The following is a 20,109-nucleotide window of genomic DNA, read 5'->3' as shown; positions in this document are numbered from 1 at the left end:
TTTCTGCCTAAGTGCAGTACCTTACATTTCTCCGTTTTGAATTTCATTTTGTTAGCTTTGGCCCAGCCTTCTAGTCTATTCAGGTCATTTTGAATTTTCATCTTGTCCTCTGGGGTATTAGCTACTCCTCCTAATCATCTACAAATTTGATAAGTATGCACCCAATTTTGTCATCCAAGTCATTGATAAAGATGTTGAATAGCCCTGGGCCCTGGACAGGACCCTGTGGGATCCCACTGGTCACGTCTCTCCAGGATGAAAAGAAGCCATTGTTGAGCACCCTTTGGGTTTGGCTGGACAATCAATTACAAATCCATGTAACAGTTACCTTGTCTAGCCACATTTTACAAGTTTATTCATACTCTCCCAACCTCATACTCTCCCAACCTCAGAGAAAGGCATAGACAAACCCCCTCTGAAATAATCTTGTCTAGAAAGCCCCATGATAGGTTCACTTAGGGAGACCATCAACTAGAAATGACTTGAAGCCACACAATAACAACAACAAGTTAGCTCACATCTAACTGATGACATTCTCCATATTAAATTCCCCATTGCCTATCCCGCAGCGTCAGAGTGCAATGCCTTCCTAAGCAGGATGCAAGAACAGAATGACCAAACTTACTTTCTCTGGACAATGAGCCAGTCTTCTGTGTAGACCTGTACAGCATCTCGTACTCTGGCATCTTGTTTCCTGGAAAAGAAAGAAATTGAAGTTTTGTATACACAGTGTGTGGCCTGGTTAAAAATAATACACTTCTAAAGGCTTATTTGCCAGGCTAATTTTGGAAGATATTTCTCAACATGTTCTGCCTCCACATGCTTAGGAAACCTGAACTTCCCCTGAACACTCTTATACTATTCAGGTCACAAGAGCCCAGTTATCGTACAAACTCAACAATAGGTCAACCTCACGTATAGGACGAGGGCACGTTTTGGGGCAAAAATTATAGATTTTAATATGACCCATGGGTAAGTTGATTTTTATATGAACAATAGATTTAAAAAAACCTTAAGAGGCATGTAACAAAGAATCTAGAGGATGAAGCAAAGGAAAACAATGCCAAAGAACTTCCAAAATTCCAGCAAGCATGTGCTCATCCTAAAGGCTGGATGGATGAGAGAATAGAGGCGGTTTCAGTGCTTCCAGGACAGGCTATACTCTTGCCTTTCACCACAAGATGATTCCGTTTTTAAATAAGAGGTTTTTTTGTCATTTCTTTTGACTATAACGTTTAGACTTTTCCATTAATACATACAGTACTCTTTTTACAGACAAAAAAAAAAGCCTTTTCTATTCTGACAGACATTTGATGATAAAAGGCCTATTTTACACAATGAGCTTTGATTTAGATTTCCTGCATGGAAGGGGGTTGGACTGGATGGCCTTTGCGGTCTCTTCCAAATCTATGATTCGATGATTCACTGGTGTAAATATCCCTGACATATAATGCTATTCATCCTTTTCTGTTTGGACTATTTCTCTTAAAAAGGTTATACCCCTCTATTACTACATTCCATTTTTGAGACTCATCCCACCACGTTTCAGTGATGCCTATTATATCATATTTGCATTGTTGTACTAGGACTTCAAGTTCATCTTGCTTATTTTCCATGCTTTGTGCATTAGTGTAGAGACATCTTAGACCATGGATTCCCTTTCTACTTGCTGCCTGTGCAAGTTTTTTTGCCCTCCCATTCTTGGGTCTGTGCACTGTTTGTCTTGTTCCCTCTATGACAGTTTGACTATTTTCTCCAGCCCTTTTGCCTTCCAGAATACTGTCTCCCTCCCCCACATAACTCAGTTTAAAGCCCTCCTGAACAAATTTTTAAGACTACTGGCAAAAATGTTTCTGCCAACTGGTGTAAGATGCAACCCATCCCTTGCCAGAAGTCCCTCCCCATGGAACCTCAGACCATGATCCAAAAATCCAAGTCGTTCTTGGCGGCACCATCTACAGAGCCAGTTATTCACCTCTGCTATTTTCCTCTCCCTTCAACTGGGAGAAGAGATGAAATGACAACCTGTGCATCCATCTCTTTCAGCTTCCTACTCAGAGCCTCATAATCCCTTATGATATTCTGAAGGCTGTGCCTTGCAGTATCATTGGTTCCCACATGGACCAAAAGAAAGAGGTTAACAGTCAGTAGGCTTAACAAGTCTTGACAGCCTCCCTGTCACATCACAGATCTTTGCCCCAGAGAGACAGCCCATCTCCCGAAACATCTTGTCAGGCCCACAAACCAATGCTTCAGTACCCCTCAGCAAGGAGTCCCCCCACCATCACCGGAATTTCTTCATCTCTTCCAGACACACACAGCTCCATGCACAGAAATAAGTGAAGCTGCTGCTGATTGTCTTGTTTGATTTTAATAGCCAGGTATTCTGGACACACACAGAGTATTAATGAGAGTCTGACCCTCCTTTTTAATGCAGTATTCTCCACGCATATACTCTTAGCTGAAACTAACTGAAAAGTCTATCTAAAAATATATTGGACTTCCTCCAAAAAAGTAATTTTGAAATTGCTTAGCAGGCCATTTGGTCCCTTGTTACCTCCTTCCCTCACTCATTCTCTACTGTGTGTGTTGCTTCACATCAGATTCTCCTTGTTCACCTCTTTGGTGCACATAGTGGTGAGCAGTGTCAAAATAGGCTATGCAGAGGTTCATGACCATCAGTTTTTGTGACAATTTTAACATGTCCCTGAAGTTTAGTTTCCAAACACACCACAAAAAGCACCACTATACAGCCTTCCTACAAAATTCTCAAAGAAGGATAAATGTTAAAACCCTGAAGACATTATAATCTACATATTTTACAGAACAAAGAGCCTACTGAGACTTTCAGCTTGCAAGATCCCAGTAGATTTCCACATGTGAGCTACAACTCTTGATTGGTATTCCCTCCAAAATATCTTCTATAGAAAGTAAATGCTATTTAAAGTAGGCTTTCAAAATTCTATCCTGCAATAGTGGTTAATTTGAAGATCCTAATTAAGGAATGGACCAGCATGATGCAGTTGTTTGAATGTTGGATCAGGCCTCCAGAAGACCACGACTTGAATTCCTACTCAACCTACTTGACCTTGAGCAAGTTACACTCTCAGCCTTAGAAGTTAGCAATGACAAGCCTTCCCTGAACAAATCTTGCGCGCGCACACAAAAAGTCTAAGATAGGGACACTGTATGTTAGAACTCATTTGATAGCATGAAACAACAAATACTGAAGATGTTAATTTGAAGATCCTACCCAATAGAAAATAACTTTTGCCTGCCACATATTTCCACTGGTCAACAACAAAAGTTCTAACAGAAAATCTAAGTATACTGCCACATCCTTTCCTTTGGCAACCCTTGTATGCCTTGCATAATATGAAGGATGAGTGGGCATTGGGTTGAAAGGTTCCAGGAAGAAGAGATTACCAAGTCTCCCAGATACCAGAAGAAGTCAAGTAACCAACAGTTACTAATACTGTAATGCCACTTACCCATCTTCAGGGATGCCAGGTTCCAGTGTCCGACAGTCCCGGGGTTCATGGAGCACCTCCAAGTCATCAGCAGGAAATTCAACCAGGTCACGAAGTGGGCCAGGCTCAGCATCTGGCAGGTGGCTGGTAAGGTACTCCTCAAAGTCTACAGGTTCCACCACTTCTGTCAGAGGCACCTGAGAGGGAATCAAAATGGAAAGAGAGGGAAAGGGCCTGCAGATCAGAAATGAGAATGTAGTGGAGCTCACTTATTTGTTTATAGGGCTGAAGCCATCTGTCATTCAGTGGGATTACACAACACTTTTCAATTTGCATCACAGCACTTCATCTCATCACAGAGCTATGGTAAAGACAAACAGCTAGCTGTTAATTCACAGTTTACTTTTTTGGGGGTGGAGGCTGATGATAACTTGCTTAAGACCTGAACAGGGCTGTTGAGACAAGATGTCTTGGAGGTCCCTTGTTCACATGTTTGCTATAAGTCAAAGTCAAATTGATGGTAAGCTGAGGAGGAGCTGGGGTATGAACCTAATTTCCTAAAGACTTTGCAGTGAATGCTTTCAGCCCCACACTGCCCCCAAAGAATTACAGTACCTTTGGAAACAGAATCTCACATTGGAGTAAGGAATTTCATAGAATTCAGAACCATAGCCATGTTAGTTTGAACTATCAGGATGCAAAGGGATCTTTGAGATTAACTATGCAAAAAAAGCTGTTGCATAAGCTTTCATACGCTTTGTCTACTTCTTCAGATGCAACATCAGATGAAATAGACCAAGTGTATGAAGGTTTGTGCTACAAAATTCTTTCACACAGTTAGTCTCAAAGGTGCTACAAGATCCTTTTGCATACTGAGGATACTGAGTAAGCAGAATTAACCACAGAAAGCAATCAGTGGTCCACTCAAATAAATGTAAATATTGACTACGGGCAAATATTATCTCCCACTTGGTTACTTTGAAAAACAACTAAGATACTCTGCATTTCAAGAAGCCTCATTAAAAACATTTGACTTTTCCTGGACTTTACATTCTAAGGTGGGATACAGACCTCCCAAAAAGGGCAGTCTGCTGCCGCCCTGGTTTGCTGCGCGAGGGAGCCACAGCGGACATACCGCGTGGCTCCCTCGCACAGCAAAAAGAACCCGTAAAAAGCGGGTTCTTTCTGCGGTGCTGTTATGATGCCGCAAGGCGTCAATGGCGCACTTGCGGAGTCACAAAGGTGCCGGGATGTGCAGACGCTACGCATCCGTCACGTCAAAATGGCAGCACCCTTATGTACAGGGCGCCGCCATTTTGACGCCCTCATCACGTGCAAGGGGCGAGTCGCGTTTGGAAGCACCGCCCCTTGCACATCACGACGGCGCCCTGTAGGGCCCGTCTATCCAGCGCCTAAGTTACCTTTAGCATAACCATTAGGTCCCATACTCTAACAAACCAACCAGAAAGAGAAAGAGGGACTAATTTGCTTGTCATAAGATAGTACTGGAATTCCTGTTGTCATTAATAAATTAATAAGTAGCTTCTAATACAGGGCAACCAGATGTCCTAACCACAAAGGAGGACAAGGCACCTTGAAATGTAGGACGTTCAAGAAAAATCTAGAACATTACCAAATAAAAGCTAAAAATGTTGATATAAATGTAAAATCATGCTCCTTAGTGATGCTCAAGATGGAGGACATTTTGGAATTCCTCTTGGACAGAGGCTGAAATGTAGGACATGTCCTGGAAAAGGAAGATCGCTGGTCAACCTGTTCCGATAAACCTCTACAATGTTAAAGAATTAAGAAGAATTTTGGCAGGGTCTACTGAAAGTTATGCCATCATCTGTGATTGTTTGTATACAGTATAATATCAATGGTGTAAAACTTTAGACCAAATATTTTCTAAATGTTTAAATGTCTTTTTAAAAATTCCTTCTCAGAAATCATCCTCCCGCATTCTCCTTTACCCATCTCCAAATATCTGCAATTTTCCTTTTGGATCTTTACCCCATTCCCTTAGAAAAACTTGATGTTAATGTACTGCTGTTAGATGTATATTGTATACTGTACTTTTTTACGAAATAAAATTTAATAAATACAAAAAAGAAAGAAAGAAAGAAAGAAAGAAAGAAAGGGAGCTCCTTCCATGGTGATAACTGCTGGGGTTTGTCTTTTAAACCATTCTGGTGACCTTAAGGCAGGGGTAGGCAACCTTTTTGGGCCGGGGACCGGGTTGCTGTCCCTCAGGCGACTGGGGGGCCAAAGCCGGGGGTGGAGCTTCCACCCTCCGGGGGCGGGGCCGCATGCCGGGGTGGAGCTTCCACCCTCCGGGGCGGGGCCACATGCCGGGGGTGGAGTTTCACCCTCCGGGGGCCAGGCCTCCCCATCTTTGCAGGCCTCGTCAGAGGCCGGCAAAAAAGCCTCTTGGAGGACCCCAGTGACGGCACCGGGCCTCCTGGAGGCCCGCTGCCGCCGCTGGAGCCCTGTTGGAGGGCGCCACCGATGGCATCGGGCCTCCAGGAGGCCCGCTGCCGCCGCCGGAGCCCTCGAACAGGGCTGCGACGGCGGCATTGGACCTTCCAGGGGCCCGCTGCCGCCGCCGGAGCCCTGTTGGAGGGCGCCAGCGATAGCATCGGGCCTCCAGGAGGCCTGATGCGGCCGTCGGAGCCCTATTCGAGGGCTCCCTCAGCCGCATCAGGCCTCCTGGAGGTCGCGTGAGACTTCGCCTCTGGGTGGTGCCATTTTTTCGCCCAAAATGGCGCCGAACTCTCGCGCAACCTCAAAGAAGGTTGCGCGAGAGTTCGGCGCCATTTTGGGCGATAAATGGCGGCGCCCAGCGCAGCTTTTTGCTGCTATGGGCGCCGTTATTTTTTTGTGCTGCGGCGGCGGCAGCAACCGCCCCCGGGGGCCGTAATGAAGGCCTCCGGGGGCCGGATCCGGCCCGCGGGCCGGAGGTTGCCGACCCCTGCCTTAAGGCATATAAGTACAGCATGACTGGAAGGCACAGAGCAGCAGCAGCAGCAACAACAACATGGACGTAACACTGGGAGGGGGAATTCCTTGCCCCTGGTAGCCTACAAGGGAAGGAGGTGGGGGAGCTTGGCTAGGAGGTTATACAGGCCAAATTCTGACCCTCCTAAATGAGAACCATGGGATGGAGACGCTATTCTAGAGGAGTCACTTATTTCCATTCCCAACCCATTGTCACCCCAAACATCATGCACCACTCTAATTCCCAAAGCCAGCTCTCAAATTTGGTCCACAGTATCACACAATTACATAGCTTCTGTCATGACTTCATCATCACAATGGGATGAGGATCCAGAAAGCTGTTAGGCTGCTAAATGTCTATTGTTAAGCAAAGACCAGGAGGAAACAGCTGCTGATGGGAGGACTCTTCCCTCTTTTGAGAATCCATGACACAGCATGACACAGACCACTTGGAAACATCCCAAAAGGGAGCATTTGTTCTTATGACAAATGGCAGAAAAGAGGAGGGCAAACATGTCTTTTTCTCACTGGGCAGCTTACACACACTTGAGCACCAGGCAGCAGCACCATCAGATGCCAACTGTCCTGTTGTTGCTGAACAAGAAGGGAGCAGGTGCCTGTGCTTCCCAAGAGGATGGGCTTCCAATTGTGACACTTCCTCGGCACAAAGAAATGTCAGAAAGGAATCCCTGCACAGATTCTAAGGCCAAAGGATGGATGGATGAATGGCACAAAATGGAGAGCAGGAGTAACTCACAATAATGGGGTGTGGTGCTGGTAAAGATAAACACACACCCTTCCAAAGGTATCTGTGGCCTGTTACAGACTGCCAAAATAAAGCTGCTTCGGGTCTCTTTGGAGGTATGCTATTTAAATGATGCATGGGTCCTAAGAGTCCGGAGGTTGCGCCAAAGCCACACTCCATTCCTAAGCACTGGAGTGTAGCTTTGGTGCAGCTTCCGGATTCTTCGGATGCATGCATCATTTAAACAGCATACCTCTAAAGAGACCCCAAGCAGCTTTATTTTGGCAGTCTGTAACAGGCCTGTGTCTTTTTATCCTAGCCTTATTCAAGAATTTCCCATTCCAAACTCTTTCACACCAGGGAGATGTGAAAATCTATCATGTTCTGCAGCAGTGCATTCACAGACCCCTGACAGCCGCTCTGGGAAACCCTGCAATTGGGAAACCCAGCTGCTTTTAGTAGAAGACAACAGATGCTAGTAATAGCTAAGCCCAGAAATTACAGCAGAGCCTCTCCAGCTGTTCTGATCATTCTGTAGCTCCATAAAGAACAGAGGACTTCAGCTGATTCAGGAGTAAATTACTTTTGTCCATTATACAGTGGTATTATGATGTCCTTACATCTTACCTCTGTGCAGTTGTTTAGGGGGTCAGCTAAGTAGTAGGCCAAGACACAATTCAGACCCATAGGAAAGTGGGCAGGAGGGCAAGGACTACCACCAGCCCCACACTAACAGACCGGGTAAACACACTGTAGAACTAGTTCTGTTAGCCATTCCATCAATTCCAGGAATGGGAATGGATGTAGGCTGAAGGGAGAGCACAAGCAATTCCTATGCAATCATCTTATGGCATTTCCTCAAGAAAGCAGTAATGGGAAATTTTATTGGTTGTCACATTTTCCCTCTTCCTAAAAATGGCTGATTTTAGTGACAGTGACAGTGAAACAGGCTTCAGCTTTGAATCCTAAGAGCACAGACATGGAATCTTGGAATCTCCATCACTGCCATATAATAAGACTAGATCAGTATTGATGTCTGTGAACAGTGTGTGTCCTAAGATGTAAAACTAAAAAAGCTTTTGGAGACTTGATTATGGTCGACTGGTTCCCTTTGTCGTGTTTTGTTGATGTCACTTCTAATATCTCAGTTTACTATTATCTTAAATCTATGCTATTTTGCTTTATTATGCTGACCTTATATATTGTTATAAAATGCTTCAAATATGTCCTCAAAAAGGTCCCCTATATGAACAAGCAAATTAATAATGAAAGGGCAGTCAGACTTATTTGCTGGCCCATGAACAGATGCTGTATTCTAGTTAATCAACTTCAGTGAAGAAATTCCTTCTTATCGAATAATAGATGGAGCTGGTATTCCAAGTGAAATCAGAAAACTCACCAACTTCTACAGAGTCTTTGTAAATTTCCATTGCTTCTATTTAATGTGTGATAAAAATGTCCCCAACCCTTAGTTGTTGATCAGTAAATGTGAAAAGATATCTAAACATTATCTTATATAAACAACTACATAGCATTTTAATAATGGAAGTCATCTAGGAACAACCAGCAAAATAGTGAGAGCATGTCTCAAGATGCCAAAAAAGTACATGTTTTATATCTATCTTGGAACAAATTCAGCATCATGTGTAGCAGTTTCTCTATTGTGTATGGGTAGGCCCAGCTGACACCCAAATAAACAACTGGTTTATAATACATCTATGTAGATTTACATTACAAAGAATACAAGCTGAAAACTGAAAAAATATATAAGTTATGCATTCTCTAGCTCACTTCTCCAAACTTTAGCTGTGCAGATTTTTAGAAACTGCTTTAAATAACAGCAGTAGCAAGTACATTTTTATATCGCTTATCATGCACTTAAACACTCCCTAAGCAGTTTATAATGTGTAAGCTAATTGCCCCCAATAAGCTGAGTACTCTTTTTAGCGGCCTACAGAAGGATGCCAGGCTGAGTTGACCCTGAACCCCTAGCTGGAACTGAACTAACAACCTTGTGGTTTGTGAGTACTGCGCCAGCAGGACTCTTAAGAGAGTTCTTCCAGACGTATAAGTAAAATTGTTTTGCCTGCTACATATTGAGTTACTGAAAATTTCCCAATGCTCTGCAAATTGATAGTTCTCAGATTATAACTTTTCATAGAATCATAGAAACGTGGAGTTGGAAAAGACCACAAGGGACATCCAGTCCAACCCCCTGCCATGCAGGAAATCCCAATCAAAGCATCCCCGACAGATGGCCATCCAGCTTCTGCTTAAAGACCTCCAAAGAAGGAGACTCCACTACACTCCGAGGGAGTTTGTTCCACTGTCAAAGAGCCCTTACTGTCAGGAAATTCCTCCTAATGCTGAGGTGGAATCTCTTTTCCTGCAGCTTGGATCCATTGTTCCTGGGCCTGTTTTCTGGAGCAGCAGAAAACAAGCTTGTTCCCTCCTCAATGTGACATCCCTTCAAATATTTAAACACGGCTATCATATCACCTCTCTATCTTCCTTTCTCCAGGCTAAACATCCCCAGCTCCCTAAGGCGTTTCTCATAGGGCATGGTTTCCAGACCCTTCACCATTTTAGTCGCCCTCCTTTGGACACGCTCCAGTTTGTCAATGTACTTTTCAAATTGTGGTGCCCAGAACTGGACACAATATTCCAGGTGGGGCCTGACCAAAGCAGAATATAGTGGCACTATTACTTCTCTTGGTCTAGACACTATACTTTTATTGATGTAGCCTCAAATTGCATTGGCCTTTTTAGCTGCCGCATCACACTGTTGACTCATGTTCAACTTGTGGTCTACTTGGACTCCCAGATCCCTTTCACATGTAGTCTCATTCAGCCAGATGTCCCCCATCCTATATCTGTGCACTTCATTTTTCTGCCCTAAGTGCAGTACCTTACATTTCTCTGTGTTGAAGTTCATTTTGTTAGCTTTGGCCCAGCTTTCTAGTCTATTAAAGTCATTTTGAATTTTGATCCTGTCCTCTGGGGTATTAGCTACTACCCCTAGTTTGGTGTCATCTGCAAATTTGATAAGTATGCTCCCAATTCTGTTATCCAGGTCATTGAAAAAGATGTTGAATAGCACTGGACCCTGGACAGAGCCCTGTGGGACCCCACTGGTCACTTCTCTCCAGGATGAAAAGGAGCCATTGTTGAGCACCCTTTGGGTTCGACCAGTCAACCAATTACAAATCCATGTAACAGTTACTTTGTCTAGCCCACATTTTACAAGCTTGTTTGCAAGAATGTCATGGGGAACCTTGTCAAAGGCCTTAATGAAATCAAGATATACTATATCCACAGCATTCCCTTCATCTACCAAGCTAGTAATTTTATCAAAGGAAGAGATTAGATTTGTCTGGCGTGACTTCTTTCTCTGAAATCCATGTTGACTTTTTGTGATTATGGAATTGCCTTCTAAATGTTCACAGACTCTCTGTTTAATGATCTGCTCCAGAATCTTTCCTGGTATTGATGTCAGACTAACTGGACGATAATTGTTGGGATCCTCTTTTTTCCCCTTTCTGAAGATGGGGACAACGTTTGCCCTCCTCCAGTCTGCTGGGATTTCTCCTGTTCTCCAGGAGTTTTCAAAGATTATTGCCAATGTCTCCGATATTACATTTGCCAGTTCTTTTAATACCCTTGGATGTAGCTCATCTGGTCCTGGAGACTTATATTCATTTAGATTAACAAGGTATTCCTCTACTATCTCTTTACTTATTCTGTACTGAAATTCCCCTAATCCATTGTTTCCCAAACTGGGGGTCGCGACCCATTTGGGGGTCATGACCCTGTTTCACAGGGGTCGCCTAAGACCACCCTCAGAGCCCCAAACAAAAGGCTCCTAGCCTTTGCTGAAGGCTACAGGGCTGGTTGCTTGGCAACTGCCCTCAAGAATGGACTTGGAGCAGCTCAGGGGGACTGACTGCAGCGGAGGTGGATGGCTTTCTTCCTGTCTCAGAACATAGAGGCGGGTTACAGACCGTCGAAAAGCAGCGGCCTGCACCCGCCCCTTTCCCCGCCGGATCGGGGGCTCAGTGGCCAGAGCGGCAGCCGCTGAGGCCCCGATCCGCTGCTTTCCAGACTGCGGGGAAGCGGCCAAAGGCCCCTTCCCTGCAGCCTGGAAAGGGGTGTCCTTGGGGCTTCCATCTAAAGGCTGCGCCCAGCGTAGCAAAGCCAGGAAGGAGCTCCGAAACGGAGCTCCTTCCGGGGTCACGGAAAGGGTGCCCTAGGCACTCTGGCACGGCCCCAATACGTCACAACCACGCCGCCTCGTTTGGAGGCAGTGCAGTCATGACGTAGTAATGGCGGTGGCCGTGTGGAACAGCCGCTGCCATTTTCTATGTGCAGAGCGCGTACTAGGGTTAGGGGCGTCCGGAAAGGACGCCCCTTTCTAACCCTAGTATGTGCTCATTGCGTACTTTAAGGCCCATTTGTAACAGGCCAGAGTTTGCAAAAAGAAAGAGGGACTGCACAGCCAATTAATTTCAGTTTCACTTTGAGCCACTGGAGCTTTCTAGCCTGGATTCTGCAGAGAGGGGTTGCATTGCTATGCTCTGAAACTGAGACAGTGTGACTTCTTGCCCAAGGCCAGCCCATCATGGGGTTTTCTATGCTGGGTTCTACAGAGTGGGTTTGCATTGCTATGCTCTGAAACTGAGACAGTGTGACTTCTTGCCCAAGGCCAGCCTATCATGGGGTTTTCTATGCTGGGTTCTGCAGTGTGGGTTTGCATTGCTATGCTCTGAAACTGAGACAGTGTGACTTCTTGCCCAAGGTCAGCCTATCATGGGGTTTTCTATGCTGGGTTCTGCAGAGTGGGTTTGCATTGCTATGCTCTGAAGCTGAAACAATGTGACTTCCTGCCCAAGGTAAAACTATCATGGGGTTTTCTGGGCTGAGTTCTGCAGAGGGGGTTTGCACTGCTATGCTCTGAAGCTAAGTACGATTTACAATACAATTCATAACAGTAGCAAAATTACAGTTATGAAGTAGAAACAAAAATAATTTTATGGTTGGGGGTCACCACAATATGAGGAACTGTATTAAAGGGTCACGGCATTAGGAAGGTGGGAACCACTGCCCTAATCTGTCCTCTGCTCCATTATCCTCAGGTTGAGCACCCTTTGCCTTTTCTGAGAACACTGAGGCAAAGAAGGTGTTCATTAATTCTGCCTTTTCTCTGTCCCCTGTTAGCATTTTGCCATCTTCTCCATGCAGTGGCCCTACCATTTCCTTCTTCTTCCTTTTGCTGCGGACATATCCAAAAAAGCCCTTTTTATGCTTTTTAACCTCTCTAGCAAGCCTGAGTTCATTCTGTGCTTTAGCTTTTCTGACTTTACCCCTACACACACCTGCTATTTCTTTGATGTTGCCTATTAATCTTTTTGGGTTTCCATGTTTTCCTCTCCATCTTATTAAGCAAACACGAACTCACCGACTGTGGAATGCCACCACGTTTCTTGGAAAGTTGTGGAGAGCTGCTATATTCTCGGGACACTTGCTTCCTCACTTCAGCTGCCACTGTCCTATGAAAGAGAAAGAAAATAATACAGTATGTCCACGTTTCTGGGTTTTAAACTAGAGAGGTATCCTCTGAAAGATCTGGAAAATGTATAGCAACAATGGAAGCTAAGTACCTACCCACCAACAAAATGTTATCTCTAAGCAAACATTCACATCAACATCATTGAACACCAGGAGCATACTTAAGCAGCAATATCATCTTCACTAAGAGGATACCTACCATACTTCATAAAGAAAATCTCATTGTGCTCCCCAATCCCCAAATCCACAGGTTCACTCCTAGGAATCTGCTTTCAGCATGGGTGGGGAGCATGCAGCCCTACAGATGATGTTAGATTACAACTCCCAGCATTCCTGTTATAGCTTCTGGAAACTGCAGACCAACAACTGAAGGACCATGTGATTCCTACACTTGAGTTACAGCATCTCGGGGTACTTAACCTGTGCTCCATAGAAACCAAGGGAGTCTGCAGATGGGTTGCAGGGACTTTGTGAACCAGGTGTAATAATAATAATAATTTAAAAACATGATTTTCCTTCCACTTATTTTGAAAACTGTTTTCAAAAATAAAATAATTTTTGGTCAAACTGCAGATGATGTAAACAATTAACAACTCTTTTGTTGTTGTCAAAACTCAAAAGACACCAGCTGTGGCCACCGGAGACAGTGGCATTTCCCATATGATCATGACAACTGCTACAAGCAACAAGGAAGCTGGAGAGAAAAGGAAAAGCGAGCAGAAAATAAAGCTAAAAGCTCAGGAAATGCAGTCTGATCTACGCTCGTTCCTCAACATTTGTGGCTTTGACTTTTGCAGATATGATTACTCATTGATTTTACTAATATGTTCTAAGAATATCTAGGTCCTCCAGTGCAACTCTATGGTCAGGTCTAACCAAAGGTCATACTGAAGGACTTAGAGTTTCCTAGAGAGAAACTCTACTAGGCATTTGTAGATCCTCCAATGCAATTCCATGATCAATTTCCGGCAGATGTTGACTACAGAGTTGCACTGGAGGACCTATAGATTACTAAAGAAGTGTTCTCTCAGGTAAAAACATTGTGTTTTTATTATTTGTGGTTTTTCTACATTCACGGTGGTCCTGTACCCCTAATCCCAGCGAATGTGGAGGGACAAGTGTACTATTGGGTCAAAAGACAAAAGAGTTACCATAGTTTCAGTTGCTGCTCTGACAACAGTCTGGCAACAGAACTGAGTGGGAAAGTAAATGCAGGATGACCAGATATCCTAACCGCAAAGGGGGACAAGGCACCGTAAAATGTAGGACATTCAAGAAAAATGGAAGCTAATAAAAGCTAAAAGCACTCAGAGAAATAGAAAATCATGCTTTTTCGTCATCTTGGACAGAAGATTGAAATGTAGGGCATGTCCTGGAAAAGGATGCCGCCTGGTCACCTCAAGCCGAGCATGGGAAACTTACTTTTTTGGATTCTTATTTTGCAGAATTTCTCCACCAGTATGGCCAGTGGCTATGTTGACTGGGAAAGTCTGAGAGGTATGAGTTCAGAACAGGAACTTTTCTAAGCCATATTTTCACAACGTATATAATCAGCTAGGACTTCTTCTGAGGAGAAAAGACATAAGCATGTGCTCCTCCATTTTGGCTATAGAAGGTATTTGTTGTTGTTGTTGTTGTTGTTGTGTGCTTTCAAGTCACTTCTGTCTTATGGCGACCCAAAGGCAAACCTATCATACTTTTCTTGGCAGGTTTCTTCAGAAGGGGTTTGCCATTGCCATCCTCTGAGGCTGGGAAAGTGTGACTTGCGTAAGGTCACCCAGAGGGATTCAAACTCTGCTCTCCAGATATATAGTCCAATGTTGTATCACTATACATCATGCTGGCACCTGCATAAATATTAAAAGGAAGATGATTCCCAAGATTGGACTACCAACTCATTTCTAAATCTCCAAGGTGATTTAAAATGAATGGTGCAAAAATTAAGCTGTTCTTATTCAGTTTTGCACCATTCTTTTTGAATCGCCTCTCAGATTCCCCCAGTCTACATAGCCACTGGCCATGTTGGTGGGGAGATAAGAATCCAAAAAAGTAACTTTTCCATGTTTGTCTTGAGGATTGGATATATACTCAGGGTAACATGTCCTACTTTTCGAGGACATGTCCCTATACACACACACACACACACACACACACACACACACAGCTGGACCTCCACATTTGCAGCTTTGACATTTACGGATTTGATTATTTCATGGACTTGATTAATCTCTAAATCTTCTAGCACAACTTTATGGTCGATGACCAGCAGAAGTTCTGCTGGAGGACCTAGAGATTCCTAGAGAGAATTCTTCTCTAGGTATTTCTAGGTCCTCCAGCTCAGTTCTGTGGTCAACTTTTGGCAGATGTTGACCACAAACTTGAGTTGGAGAATGGAGAGATTCTTAGAAAGGTGTTCTTTCAGGCAAACAAAAAGCATGGTGTTTTTTTATTTCTGGTTTTCAGACTTTCACAGGCATTCTGCACCCCTAGCCCCAACAAATGTGGAGGGCCCTGTGTGTGCGTGTTCGTGTGTGTGTGGTCCAGAATGGATTGCAAATTTGTAATTAATTCTTGTTACCGCACAAGCAACCAACCAATGTGCAAAAGTTCAGATTTCCTGAATCAGGCTCAGTCTGGCTTCAGTGAAAAAACCAGTGAGATTCAACATGAACAAAAGCTAAAGTACTGTGCTCCAACTCCACCCCTAAAAGGAAGAATTAAAGAATTAGACAACTGGGAGGCATCCTGCTTGTACCAGGCAGAAGCAGACACTACAAGTTGAACAGGAAAGGACAAGGAGACTGCTTTTCTCAGACTTTCATAGCAGGCCTACAATTAAAGAACTGTTGTAGAAGACTGTGGGCGTTGTACTTTGTGTTTTCAGCAAGAGGATTGTAGAAAACCGAGACAGACAACTCTCAGAGTCCAAGAGAAATATGTCTTACTGTATATACTCATGTCTAGAAATTTTAATCAAAACATTGACCCAAACAGAGTTGATGTATCCATGGTTCAATTTAAGTACTATACCTTAAGATTTATTTTAAAAGGAACCATCTCTTGGTGAAAGGCAAGAGTGTAATCTGTCCTGGAAGCATTGACTCCTCTATATGCTCTCATCCTTCCAGGCTTTAGTGTGATGCCTGCTGGAATTTTTTATGTTCTTTGGTGTCGTTTTCCTTTGCTACATCCTTTGTTACAGGCCCCTATGTTTTATTCTCAACCTATCCAGAGGTCATATCAAAATCCATAATTTTGGCACCAAAATCTACCCTTGGCTTATACATGAGGTCAACTTATAGTAGAGTACTGGTATATATGGTACAGTACTCAAAAAGCTGCACCTGTGGCAAAGCAATTTTTCTGCCAACATGTAATTATCTTCAGATTATAGATCTTCATTCAGCTGCTTAAATTACTCTGAGAGGTTCTCTGACCTGAGATTTTCTCTGTGAACCCATCCCACCACCCCCATAGCCCCCATACTATTCCAAAAAATATCTTTTTTTCCCGCTCAAGCAGTCATTGAATGCACACAGTATGCAATTCTCTGTAACAATCTGGGAGCTGAGCTGCTATCCGAAGTCATATTCACTTCATAGTTTTTGGTGGGGGTTATCATCTGAAATAGTGCCAAATGAAGTAATTGCGACCTTCATGAGTGCAATTATGAGATCAGAAGAGAGGTAAGAGAAAAGTATTTCAGAAAAGTGCAGAATAAGAAATGCTGGCAGTGTATTTTCAGTGTAACCAGATCTTGTATAGCATTGGGAAAATGTAAGATTTTTCCTCGAGGACCTGTAATGAAGTCTTTGTTGTGTGTGATCATTTCTGATTAGGGTTGCCATAAGGCAGGACCTCCAAACCGGGACAAATGTAGGACAAATGTAGGACCACATTTTCAAATGTAGGACATGTTTTTTTTTAAAAATGGAGGACACATGAAAAAATTGATAATTTTTTTTAAAATGTTAATATAAATGCATGTTTCTTAGGCATGCTCAAAATGGAGGACATTTTGGCATTATTCCTAGACAGAAGGCTGAAATGTACCCCCCCCCAATTCTACAAGAACATTTCCCACTCCCAAGCAGGCATAGCATTTGCAAGATCACAGGCAGTCCCTTGTGCCATTGCAAACTACATTTCCCACTCCCAAGCAGGCATAGCATTTGCAAGATCACAGGCAGTCCCTTGTGCCACTGCAAACTACATTTCCCACTCCCAAGCAGGCATAGCATTTGCAAGATCACAGGCAGTCCCTTGTGCCACTGCAAACTACATTTCCCACTCCCAAGCAGGCATAGCATTTGCAAGATCACAGGCAGTCCTTTGTGCCTTTGAAAACTACATTTCCCACTCCCAAGCCTTCTTAGCAATTCCCCCTTCCTCCTTTTCCTTGCCCCCTCCAACCCCCCCAAACCCCTCACCCCCTCTTTTTCCCAGGTCTGTCTCAACTTAGGAGGGATTTATGGGACAGATCCAAAGCCTTTTTTCTTTTCTAATGGGGGCAAAGCCTTGAGAAGCCCTGGACCCCTGAGAAGAAGAGGAGGGGGGCTTAGAGAGAGGAAGAAAGAGAAAAAGAAGATGAGGAGGGGGAAGAAAGGAAGAAAAAGGAGAGGAGGAAGAGGAGGAGAAGAGGAGGAGAAGAAAAAAAACGGAATAACAAGAAGAAGAGAAGGAGGGGAAAGAGAAAGAGAAAGAGAAAGAGAAAGAGAAAGAGAAAGAGGGGAAGAACAAAAAGCAACTTGCCTGCAAAGCCCTCTCCGCTTGGAATTTGGAGCATCATGCCCAAATAAGGAAGCAGAGGGCTGGCCAATAGAGGCAGGGCAGTGCAGCAGACCCCGCCCCTGCTGGTTTCAGTCCTCCTGCTGCTGCTCCAGACAAGCTGCACAGGCAGCACTCTATAGAAGGCAGGCAGCAGCCCTGGGAGCTCAGAGTTGGGCAGCCACCCGGGAATGGGGGCGGGGCGGGACGGGACCGGGCACGCCCCCCAGGGGGCGGGAAAGTCCCGCCCACCACCGTGAAATGGCAACCCTATTTCTGATCTACGGCAACCCTAAGGCGAACCTTATAATTATTATATGATATGACATTCAAACTATGAGGCAAAACATTTAGCAAACACTAGCTAAACAGGTCCTTCTAAACAATCCCCTACAGAAATGTCACATTATGTTTCAAATGCTCCCAAGTTCCTATATCTTCCAAAACAGGTTTGTAATAGCAAATAATAATAACAATGATGATGATGATGATGATGATGATGATGATGATGATGATGATGTTGATGATGATGTATTTGTTGTTGTGTGCATTCAGGTCATTTCCGTCTAGGGTTGCCATAAGTGAGGACCTCCAAACCGGGACAAATGTAGGACAAATGTAGGGCAACATTTTCAAATGTAGGACACATTTTATAACAATGGAGGACGCACAAAAAATTGAGGTTTTTTTTAAAAAATGTTAATATAAATGCATGTTTTTAGGCATGATCAAAATGGAGGACATTTAGGCATTATTCTTAGACAGATGGCAGAAATGGACTTGCCCTCGGGTTCAACTGTACATCTCAGAAGTGTGTACTTGGGCAAGGGACTGTGGTTTTTCCTCAGGGCGCATGAGTTTGTAAAAATCACAGCAAGTTACATTGGACGTGCCTCAGAGGCTTGTTGATATCATCATCATCATCACTATAATTGGCCAAGAAAGGCAGACTTGTTAGCATTCAAAGCACCATAAATACACAAAAAATGCACTTGCATATATTTAATAATAAAAAATAATGAAAAAATAAATAAAAAACAAGGCAGGGGTGTATATATTTGATAATAAAAATTAATGTAATAAAATAAAACAAGCAATAATAAAAATTAATGTAATAAAATAAAACAAGCAATAATAAAAATTAATAAAATAAAATAAAAATAAGCAATAATAAAAATTAATAAAATAAAATAAAACAAGCAATAATAAAAATTAATAAAATAAAAAATAAAAACAAGCAATAATAAAAATTAATAAAATTAAATAAAAACAAGCAATAATAAAAATTAATAAAATAAAAAATAAAAACAAGCAATAATAAAAATTAATAAAATAAAAAATAAAAAGCAATAATAAAAATTAATAAAATTAAATAAAAACAAGCAATAATAAAAATTAATAAAATTAAATAAAATAAGTATTTTATATTTTAAAAAATAATTTAAAACCCCCAAAATACCAAGGCAGACCTAATGGCCACTGACTCAGCTTTCCTCTTCTTCCTCCTCCTCCTTCTGTGGCCCAATTCTGCCCAGGCCTTCAGGCACCCTTCCTCCAGCTCCTTCCTCCTCCTCCTCCTCCTCCTCTCCCCCCTCCTCCTGCTTAGGATGCCTGGCGCGGGAGGAAGGGAAGTGGGGCAAGCGCGCGCGCGGAGGGAATGGGGAAGGCGCGCGCGCGGAGGGAATGGGGAAGGCGCGCGCGCGCGGAGGGAATGGGGAAGGCGCGCGCGCTGCCACTGGCCCCTACTGAGGCCTGGGCAGCGCGCAAGCCCTCCTAGTGGGGGCGCGGTGGCAGCGGCGCTTCTGCCGCCAGCCCGCCGAGGAAGAGGAGGAAGGCGGAGCCGGAGGAGGAGGAGGAGGTGGGTCGGCGCCGCAGCAGCCGCATTAGCGGCAGCGGCAATGGCCGGAGCGGATCCCCCAAACCGGGAACAAGGCACGGGTGGGGGCCCAAACCGGACCGTGACCGGGAGGGGCCCCCCGAAACCGTGAATGTCACGGGGGCCGCCGGGTTATGGCAACCCTATTTCCGTCTTATGAAGAGCCTAAGGCAAACCTATCACAGGAGTTTCTGGGCAAGTTTCTTCAGACTGGGTTTTTCATTGCCATCCTCTGAGGCTGAGAGACTGTGGCTTGCCCAAAGTCACCCAGCAGATTTCCATGGCCGAACCGAGACTCGAACCCTGGTCTTCCTGAGTCCTAGTCCAACAATCAAACCACACCATGCTAGCTCTCAATAATAAGTATATCTAAATAACTGTATATAATAATAAAAGTCCAAGACTAAATAGAAACATGATGAACAGATTACAAGGGGAAAAGGTAGATTGGGACAAATCTTCAATTATATTATGATTTCCATCTTAAACATGTGATTAGTAAAATCCACAATAATAGAAAGAAAAGACAGCTAAAGGGGAATGCTCAAAGAAGTAACAATCTAACCCAGGGGTAGGCAACCTGCGGCCCATGGGCCGGATGCGCCCTGGCAAGGCCTTGGGACCGGCCCCAGCCCGGTCCTGCTGCCGATTGCCGCCGGGGCCTTTGGGGGGCAATTGTCTATAGAAGC

General features: G+C 43.9%; 1 protein-coding gene across 4 annotated transcripts in view; it reads right to left on the bottom strand.

Moving 5' to 3' along the window:
- The window catches only part of LOC149323499 (dedicator of cytokinesis protein 7-like), a 167,798-nt gene that overhangs the window by 117,482 nt on the left and 30,207 nt on the right, over positions 1–20,109 (bottom strand). For all 4 annotated transcript variants that reach the window (XR_016276060.1, XM_089489066.1, XM_089489068.1 and 1 more), the window contains exons 2-4: positions 12,668–12,758; positions 3,492–3,667; positions 626–694 (exon numbers count right to left, since the gene is read on the bottom strand). Coding sequence is in view for 3 of the 4 variants with exons in the window: in XM_089489066.1 (XP_089345192.1) it covers positions 626–694; positions 3,492–3,667; positions 12,668–12,758 (336 nt within the window). In the remaining variant the exon portion in view is untranslated. The remainder of the gene's footprint in view (positions 1–625; positions 695–3,491; positions 3,668–12,667; positions 12,759–20,109) is intronic.

The sequence above is a fragment of the Sceloporus occidentalis genome, unplaced genomic scaffold, assembly GCF_023333645.1.
Source record: "Sceloporus occidentalis isolate IW3139 unplaced genomic scaffold, rSceOcc1.0.p SCAF_1, whole genome shotgun sequence".
In the NCBI taxonomy this organism is placed as follows: domain Eukaryota; kingdom Metazoa; phylum Chordata; class Lepidosauria; order Squamata; family Phrynosomatidae; genus Sceloporus; species Sceloporus occidentalis.
This window is presented reverse-complemented; position numbering and strand designations above follow the sequence as displayed.